The sequence below is a fragment of the Sus scrofa genome, chromosome 7 (assembly GCF_054392235.1).
Source record: "Sus scrofa isolate SSC_HxYL_T2T_F1_AM1 chromosome 7, Sscrofa_HxYL_maternal_Yorkshire_Landrace_v2.0, whole genome shotgun sequence".
Classification (NCBI taxonomy): Eukaryota; Metazoa; Chordata; class Mammalia; order Artiodactyla; family Suidae; genus Sus; species Sus scrofa.
This window is the reverse complement of record NC_139389.1, coordinates 132,808,797-132,818,544: the sequence shown is the minus strand read 5'-3', so window position 1 is coordinate 132,818,544 and position 9,748 is coordinate 132,808,797. Positions and strand designations below refer to the sequence as shown.

Below are 9,748 nucleotides of genomic sequence, written 5' to 3'. Positions count from 1 at the left end.
CATGAAATGCGAAGGGCTTTACCCTAAGGGCACCATGCTTAGACGTGGGCGCCACGCTAAGAGGTGGAGACGTTTTGTTAGTGATGAAAATGTGTTCAAAAGACTTTAAGCGGGAGTTTCATGAACAGATTTGGGGGTGAGGGGGGGAATCTGGACTTTGTGTTTTAAAAAACAACAGCATCAAACTTTTCTAAGCATGCTAAGGAATTTGATTTCTTGCCAATGGGTTTTAAGAAATGCGACGGTGAGAGTTTTGCCTGCGGGAGACATGTCTGCAGGAAAAACAGGATAAAATATATTTCAAAGCATTGGCCTTTCTATAAGGAAACATTGGGAAACTGTACATAGAAAAGGCAGGAGTCACACATTTCAGTACCTGGCTAAAACAATTGCATTTTATGTGTTGAGGAGGCGTCAAAAGTCTGACTTTCAGAGCCTACCAAGGAGATGTGATTGACCCCGAAGTCAAAGACTTTGATTCGAGGAGTTACGCGATCAACAGGGGGATGGCACCAAGAAATGTGGGATTTATTTTGAGGCTCTGACACAATGAGATTTTTGCACATGCCTAGGAATTTGATTTTAGCTAATAAAAAGTTCTAAGAGAGTGACAAAGGTTTCACTTTGTATCGGATAAAGAGTTTGCAATGAAATTATAAAATAAAATTCATATTTTATGCTAAGATTTTGGATTTTATTCCATAATTTCACCATCAAGAGACCTGGTAAGGTGTACATACATATGCATATATATATACACACACACACATTAATTTACCTGATACATATATGTGGTTACTATATAACTGAGTCGCTCTGGCATATACCTGACACTAACACGATACTGTAAATCAACTACACTTCCATTAAACGAATAATTTAGTTTTTAAAAAAGAGACAGTGTCAGGTTTGAAGATGGAGCGACAAAACCCAATTTTATAGACCGCTAGGAAATGTGAATTTTATTTTAAGGGATGACAAGATCAAATTTTCCTATCATGCTAAGAAGTTTGGATTTAAGCCAATAAAGGGTTTCTTGGAGAATGTCAGAGCGAGATTTGGGGGGCGGTCCGGTTTAAGAGGCCACTCCGAAAAGAGAAATGACATGGTGAAGCATTGCATTTTATGATGAGTCGTTGGGACTTGATGTTACGGGCGATGGAGAAAGCTTAAAAAGTTTTAAAGCGGAGAGTTACATGATCAAATGTACACCTTTGAGCAGAGCTCCACGAGTGGATTTTTACGGCAACGGATAATATAACGGATTTTTATATAACGTGCCAAGGAGATGGGATTTTCCGTGGGAGGGGAAGGTGGCACGCATTTCCTCTGGGAGGACGTGGTCTCACCTTTGGGCAGAGGCTTTTGGAGCTTAGCCAGGAAAGGGTTTGAAGGAGGACGGATGAGAGGTCGGGCTCCTGGGGATTTCGTTGGGAAAACACATTTTACGCGAAGATGTCTGGATTTGATGAACCAGACAATGAAGGCACAGGGACAGCTCAGGGGAGGCAGGGCTGGGCCCAAGGGCACCCTCTCTGTACTCTGTGGGTGGAACTTGATCAGAGAGTCACAGAGAGGGGGGCAGGTCTCCCACAGAGGCTCCCAGATTGAACTGACAGCACACGGCAGAGACGCTTTGGACACGATTCGGAAGAACAACAGGATGCCATTTTTGTGTTGTGCTCCGGAATTGTGACTGCAGCCATCCAGAGATTTCAAGAGAGCGATATGGCAAAGTGTCTGGAAAGTGTCTGGGTTTGAGAAGAGCAGCTGGCAAAGAAATGATGTAATAAACTGTGGGCTTTTTTATGCCAAGGAGTTGAGCTCCTATCATACAGGTGACTAGAGATATTATAAGGCTTCAAGGAGAAGGTACAGGACAAAATTCAGGCCTCTTGCAAGGAAGTGGGACTTTGTATAATGCGATCAGATTTGGATATCATGCCTGATTAGAGGTTTGGGATGAAGCCAAGAAAGAGTTTAAGAAGTGACCTGGTGAGATCTGGGGGGTTTTCTCTATCGATTTATAGGTAAATGACATGATTAAAAAACCTTTTATGTCATATTAAGTGATTTGGAACTTCATATTATAGGCAATGAAAAAAGAAGCTTTTCTATGTCGTAACTAGAGAGGTTATGGAATTCCCATCGTGGCCAGCAGAAACCAATCCGACGAGGAACCATGAGGTTGCGGGTTCCATCCCTGGCCTCGCTCAGTGGGTTAAGGATCCAGCATTGCCGTGAGCTGTGGTGGAGATGGCAGACGTGGCTCGGATCTGGCGTGGCTGTGGCTGGGGTGTAGGCCGGCCGCCACAGCTCCGATTCGACCCCTGGCCTGGGAACCTCCATATGCCGCGGGTGCGGCCCTAAAAAGACAAAACATAAATCAATTAAATGAATGAATAAATAAATAAAGAGAGAAGTTAGGTAAAACGTGCATGCGTCTTGCTATAAGTTTAAACGATGATGTGAAGGAAAAATCGTAAGATCAGGTTTTCACCACGGGCCAAGGATGCTAGATTTTAGGTTAAAGTCGGGAAAGCTGAAAGATTGAATCAGGTACATCATCCCACTGATACCTCGATTAAGAGTACAGACTTTATATTAAGAAGGGGATCCTCTAAATGTTAAATTATCTCGCTAAGAAAATTCAGATTTTAGCTAATAATGGGCTTTAAGGGTCTTGAGAGACATATGGAGATTGTGCGTTTTAAATTTTAGCCAGTTTAAATTTTAAATTTTAGCCAGTAAAGGATCTTTAGGGTAGAAAGAGACCGCCTGAGATTTTATCCTTTAAACTTTAGCCAATTAAAATTTTTTAACTTTAAAATGCAAACATTAACTAATTTAATTTTTAATGTTTAAATTCAAATTGTAGGTAATTCAAAAACTTTAGCGTCAAATTTTAGCCAGTCAAGCCCCTTAAGGGTTTTAAAGCACACGCTGAGATTTTATATTTTAAACTTTAGTCAATTTAAATTTTAGCCAATAAAAGATTTTACAGGTTGTAGGTGACATAATGAGATTTTATGTTCTACATGTAACATTTTAGCCAATTTAAATCTTTCGTTTTAAAATTCAAATGGTAGCCAACTTAATTTTTTAACTGCAACCATCGAATAATAGCCAATTTAAATGTTTAAATTTCAGCCAACAAAAGGGTTAAAGGGTTTTAGAAAGAGACTAAGATTTTATAAAAGCTTAGCCAATTTAAATTGTGTAATTTTAATATTCAAATTTTAGCCAACTGACTTTTTAAAATTGACATTCAAAAGGTAGTCATTTTAAATTTTAGCCAATAAAGCATTTCAAGGGTTTTTAAAGACATACCCGAGCATCCACATTTTCAATTTTAGCCAATTTAACATTTTAGCCAGTAAAGGGTTTTAAGGGCTGTAAGAGACTTACTGAGACTTTTATTTCTGACAGGTGAGTCTGCCCACGAATCACTTTGTCCGATGTTGTATTTCAGTTAGAGACTTGGAAGTTTTACCCTCATAATGCAAACCTTATAGGGCTTTTCTGGAGAAGAGATGAGTTCATGGATGTGCTGTGCAGCTCGTAAAATGGAGACAGTGAGTTTATCTAATGTGTACATGTTAAAAAAATATATGTAATTTCCCGACTTGGAGGGGTGACATGATCAAAATTTTCTACTATTCTAAGGCCTTTCATTTTAGCCGGAAAATGATTTGAGTGAGTTTATGTGTCAGGAATTTTTAGGCTAACAGGTTTGGCTTTAATATCGTAGACAGCAAATAAACAGCCAAAGGTTTTAATCAGAGAGACCGCCGGATCGAATTTAACTGTCATGCTAACAAGACTATATTTAATTTTGAGAAACAGCAGATCAGAATTGTGTCGCGTGTTGGGAAGTTTGGATTTTAGCCAGTGAGGAGTTTTACGCATGGGATTTTTTTTTTTTTTTTAATAGCTTGGCCCAGTGGCTAAAAAGAAAACTGAGAAGGAACCCAAAGGGCTACATGCGTGCAGAGCAGGATGTGCAGAGCTCAGAGTGGATGAGCAGAAGCAGCACGCAAATAACCCCAACCAAAACAGCTCTGTGAATCCTACCCACGAACACCACCCATGCCAAGGCAGTCAGAGGTCACCGTCACCTCCTGCCCTCTGCACACCCTCTCCCCCTACTGAACATCCCAGCTCTACCCATGCTGGCGGGGGAATCAAACCAGCTCCAGAGAAGGGGTGTCCACTAAAGAACCAAGAGATCGGGCCCACCTTGGAAAGACTGCAGGGGCGGGTAAACATGCCTGCACAGGCGGAACTAAGGCCAAATGTCTCAAGTTCCTGAACCCCCAAGAACAAGGGGGGCAGTCTGAGCAACGTGGAGCTTTTAGGAGGGGTGGGGAACTGATGCCAGGATCTCCTCGACAGCTCAGAGCGGGGGAGAACGCTGCCTGGAAGCGGCCCAGAGAGGGGAAAGGGAAAAGTGAGCAAAAATTCCGATGTGGAATCGAGTCATGTATGCGCATGTCTCTGGCACACAGTAGGTGTTTTTATCAAGGTTTAAAGGGGAAAAAAAGAAAAGCCAGAATCCAGATTCCCTACATCCACCTGCCCTCAATTTGAATCCAGGAGAGGAAACAAGCGCTATTTGGGGCGGCTGACCCGACTGACGGGCGAGCGGTCAAAGGCCCATTTTCTCTTCTTGCCCTGAGCCTGTCGAAGGGCAGGCATCCGGGCTAGAGATTCCCACCTCCGACCAGGGAGGCCCGGCCTGCCAGGGGTGGCTTTGGACGGCACTGAGAGGTGACCTCTGTGACTTGCGGCTGACCAGAGAAGGGAGGGCAGATTGACCGGGCACGTGTGCCAGGGTTGAAACGAAGCCACCAGTGCATCCTGCCAGGTACCCGCCTGCCCTGGAGAAGGCACTGGGCCCATCGCGCCACAGAATTTATGGGCTGTGAATTTCTCACAGCCACACGGGAAGTAGGCTGGCCAGACAGGCAGAGGGTAAGCCCGAGTGAGCCGGCAGGAAGGTCAGAGGCTGACAGGTTCTCTCTCCCCCCGGGGGGGCGGGGGCCCTGAGTTGGAAACGGGGGCAGGGGGTGGGGGGGTGCTTTCCTCAGTTTCTCTCTGTTCTGGTGCCTTGGGCATCTGATTTGTCCCAGAGACCCTGACCTCGCCAGACCCTCAACGGCTGCCTTTACTTATTCCCACCCCCACCCCCCCAGGTTCTGACCGCTGCTGTCCCAGTCGCAGACCGGACGCACCGCGACCTTACCCGTCTTCAGAGGGCACTCCTTTCCATCCGACGACATGATAGAACCCTCTGAAGACTCATTTGAGACGATGATGGAGCGTAAGAATCCATCATCAAAACAAATGGAGTCCTCCGAGGGCTCATCCAACACCACCGTGGAGACGCCGGGCAGCGGAGCGCGGCAGGCGGCGGCGGCGGCGGCGGGGCCGGCCGGGGGCCTGGCCCGGGAAGCGGGGGCGCTGCCCATTGACCTCCTCCAAGCCATGGAGGAGCCATCCAGTGGCCCACATAGGGAAATAAAGGATCCACCCAATGACCTACTCCAAGACCTGGAGGGGTCACTCAAGGGTGCACGGCCGGACGCGGGGGGCCCCCTCGGAGCGGCGCCTGGCAAGACGGAAGGGGCATCCGACCACCCGCGGGGAGGCCAGGACGAGCAAGCGGGGGCCACTGACCAGGCGGGGTCGGACGAGCAGAAGAGTCCCGAGGAGCAGGCCGGGTCGGAGATGGCAGAGATCATGGCCCAGGTGAGGTCGCTCATCTCTCTGTACCTCCGGATGCAAGACCTCATAGAGCAGCAGAGGGTGGCGGAGGCCGTCCTGGCGAAGGGGCTCCACGAAGGCCGAATGCCCATCCCGGCCACGTTCTCGGGCGACCGCCGCGAGTACCACGAGTTCATCGTGCTCTGCCAGCTGATCCTACAAAGCTACCCGGGAATGTACTACAGCGACCGGCTGCGCGTGGGCTACGTCATGTGCCACCTCTCCGGCATGGCCTTGGAATGGGCCAAAGACCTGATGGAGAAAAACAGCCCCCTGGTCAGCGACTTCCCGGCCTTCCTGGAGGCCATGTCGGACATGTTCGAGTACCGCCAGACCCTGCGCGTGGCCGAGGAGGCCATGTTCAACCTCAGGCAGGGGGACCGCGCCGCCATCGAGTACATCAACGAGTTCCAGGGCCTGGTACCCACCTTGGGCTGGCCCGACGAGGTCCTGCAGGCCCACCTGTGCCAGGGGCTCAAGGAGGAGATCCGGCACTACCTGTTCCGCATCCCTCAGCCGGAGTCGCTGGACAGCCTGATCGTCCTGGTCCTGCAAATCGAAGAGAAGCTGGCGGAGAGGAGGGCCATGCTCAGGCTGCCCCCGGAGGCCCGCCCGCGGAACCTGACCTGGATCGACTCACCTGCTCCGGAGAGGTGGATGGTGAGCAGCTGGCTGCCCCAGGAGGGCCACCCCAGCCTCGACCGCGACCACCTCTTCCTGCTGCTCCTGGTGAGAGTGAACCCCTACCACAGCGTGGCCGTGCGGGCCCTGGTGGACTCCGGGGCCAGCGCCAACTTCATGGATGAGAGGTTTGCCCAAGAGCACTACGTCCAGCTCTTCGAGAAGCCCTACCCGCAGCAGGTGCAGACGGTGGACGGCTCGCTGATCGGCAACGAGCCCGTGTGGCTGTACACCGAAGCCCTGGTGTGCATCCACCAGAACCACCAGGAGACCATCGAATTCGACATCGTCCCCTCCCCCAACTTCTCCGTGATCCTGGGCATCAACTGGCTGCGCGTCCACGCCCCGGAGGTCGACTGGGTCAAAGGCCGCTGCACCTTCCACTCGCCCTACTGCCTGAAGAACTGCTTCCGCCCGCCCCCTCCCTGCATCGCCCTGGAGAGACACGCCATAAGCCTGCTGCCCGGACTGCCGCCCCTGTACTCTGACCTGGCCGACGTGTTCAACCCGAAGGAAGCAGATGAGGAGACTTCCGACCAGCCAAGCTCAGACGGATCCGATGATCTTTCTGAATCAGAGCCCTCTGAGCTTCAGCAGGCTGGAGACAGCGATCAGAGCGAGGGCTTTTACGGGTATGGCTACTACGCGCCGTGGGAACCCATGGGTGCCAGGATGCAAGACAGAGCCAGGCTACTACGGGACGAGTTCTGGGACCCGCGCAACATGCTGACCAACAGACAGGACTATGTACAGATGATCCCAGAGCTGTTCGACCAGTTGCACGGGGCTACGTGGTTCACAAAGCTGGAGCTTCGGGGGACCATCGTGGAGGAGGGCGTCGACATACACCACACGGAAGACGTGTGGAGGGCAGCCTTCGGCTTGGATCTGCAAGAGATGACGAGCTACCAGCCCTTTCTGATCTGCGCAGACCCCATCATCCCCCAGAGCGTGATTCACTTCATCCTCAAGGACGTGCTGGGCTTCTTCGTCCTCTCTTACGGCCAGGACGTCCTGATCTACTCCATGAGCCAGGAGGAGCACCGCCAGCACGTCCGCCACGTCCTGGTTCGCTTCCGCTACCACAACGTCTACTGCTCCCTGGACAGAAGCCAGTTCCACCGACACACGGTCGAGTTCCTGGGATTCGTCCTGACCCCCAAAGGGGTGAAAATGAACAAGAGCATCGTGCGCACCATCACGGGGTACCCCGTCCCCGGCTCTAAGAAGTCCCTGCGGCACCTGATGGAATTCGCCTTCCCGTACCGGCACTTCGTGGAGCGCTTCGCCGTCATCACCGAGCCACTGGTGCGGCAGCTGCTGACCCACCGGCCCTTCTACTGGGGCGACGAGGAGCAGGAGGCCTTCGAGTGCCTGAAGCGGGCCTTCCGCAAGGCGCCCCTCCTCTACCACCTCAAGCCCCAGAACCCCTTCTACGTGGAGACGGGCGTCACCAGGACCTCTCTGCACGCCTCCCTGATCCAGGTCGACGAGCACACCGGCAAGAGGGTCCCCTGCGCCTTCTACTCGCGCAACATCTCCCCCATCGAGGTGGGCTCCTCGCTGCTGGAAATGAAGATCCTGCCGATTCGGGCTGCCTTCATGGTGTGGTGCCGCTACCTGGAGAACACCGAGGAGCCCGTCATAATCCTTCTCAGCCCAGAGGACCTGGCCTCCCTGAACAACGACAGGCTCACCGTCCTGCTCCCCGGGCACTGGGTCTTCTTCTTCTCCCACTTCAAATTCGACGTCATGGAGCTGCCGGACCCCGACGGCGGCCGCCCGCCGCCGTTCAGGCGGAACCTCGGCCGGAGAGCCTTCCGGTACAACGCCGCCACTCGGCCCACGACGCTTTTCGCGACCAGAGGCTCCCCCCGCGATCAGGCACCAGACTCGGAGGAGGAGGAAGAGGAGAACGAAGATGCACCTTTCCAGGACGAGCCCAGTGGGCAGAGCCTGCAGCAGGAGTTCCTGGCTCTGATACCAGTGGACCAAATACTCAACAGCTTCCTTGCCCACTTCAGCATGGCCCAGATCAGGGCGGTCATTCTGCACTTCTTCCGAGGCCTCCTGTTCTGGAAGAACATCGTGGCCGTGGCGGCCCTGCTCGTGCTGCTGCGCTTCCGGCGGCGCCTCGCCCTGCTGCCGGCACCCAGCCAGGACGTGGCCCGGCCGCAGCCCAGGCGCCCCCTGCGCCTCATCCTGGACTCGTCCCTCATCACCGGGAGCAGCATCGCCACCGCCATCGCCCAGCTGCTCACCCAGATGCCCCCTCTCCTGGGCGCCAACGCCATCCCGGCCGAGGAGCTGGCCGAGCTGTTCCTGGGCCCCGGGCGGCGGCGGCAGCGCCACACCCTGGTGCCCCAGTCCCGCCAGGGCCCGCAGTTCACGCCCAGGTTCTGGCTGACGCTGGGTGAGTTCTTCGGTGTCAGAGTCGCCCCCCGAGAGGCGACCCAGCCCGGCCCGCGCCAGAACCTCTGCCTGGAGCTGCACGTCGTCGACGACGAGGATGTCGTCTTGCGAGAAGCCCTGCAAGACGACCTGCAACGTTACCGTCAGTGTGGCCTGCATGACGGCCTGCAAGACACCTCGCAGGACGAGCAGGAGAACGACGTGCAGGAGAACGAGGCCCTGAGCTCTGACACCTCGGGTGCCCCGGCGCCCCGCCAGCACCTCCCCACCCGCACCGCCGTCCTGGCCGTCCTGAGCCACCGCCAGCTCTACATCCGCGGCGCACAAGGGCAGTCCCTCCTGATCCACCAGGAGCTGGCGGCCAGGGCCCCAACCGGCTTGCTGACCACCTTCCACGCCCGGGCTCCACCCATGGGCGTCTGGGGGAGCCCACCCCCCGCAGGCACGACGCTGGAGGAACAGCCCAGTGATGGCGAGGACGCGGAGCTCGACTGAAATCGCCCCCGGCTCCCCTGCCCCGCTGCCCCGGGACCTCCTCCTGACCCCCCGGCCTCAGCCCGCTTCGCTCTGACCCTGCGCCCCTCTTGCGGCCACTCCTGACCCAAGGGGAACCATCCGAGAAGGGCAAGCAGTTTCTTCAACTCATCAACCAGCAACAGCATCTGTGCCAACCACGGACTGTCCGACCACGGACTACCTACCCAGCAACCATCAGAGACCCAGAGCCAGCTCGGGGCCGCACAATCCGTCGCAATTCTCCAGGTCCCAGGCCTGCGGCTGGACGTGAGATCAACCAGAGGAGGGGCAGTGATGCGCGGGAAAGGACCCCACAACCCAAGGCCGGGTGCAGAACCAGCACAGCGGACGCAGCCAAGCAAGCAGACGCCAG

The 9,748-nt window shown here is 53.8% G+C and overlaps 1 protein-coding gene and 3 non-coding genes across 4 annotated transcripts; 1 reads left to right on the top strand and 3 right to left on the bottom strand.

Moving 5' to 3' along the window:
* Nucleotides 1-5,280: 5,280 nt before the first annotated feature.
* RTL1 (retrotransposon Gag like 1) lies at nt 5,281-9,573 on the top strand. Its single transcript, NM_001134358.4, is given in 1 exon segment — nt 5,281-9,573. A coding segment is annotated over 1 exon segment (4,074 nt). The 3' UTR covers nt 9,355-9,573.
* On the bottom strand, nt 5,286-5,367 carry MIR136 (microRNA mir-136). Its single transcript, NR_038504.1, has one exon. It is a non-coding gene; the product is annotated as a microRNA mir-136 (primary transcript).
* On the bottom strand, nt 5,479-5,558 carry MIR432 (microRNA mir-432). The gene has a single exon (NR_038567.1). It is a non-coding gene; the product is annotated as a microRNA mir-432 (primary transcript).
* On the bottom strand, nt 6,980-7,059 carry MIR127 (microRNA mir-127). Its single transcript, NR_038562.1, has one exon. It is a non-coding gene; the product is annotated as a microRNA mir-127 (primary transcript).
* Nucleotides 9,574-9,748: the final 175 nt, after the last annotated feature.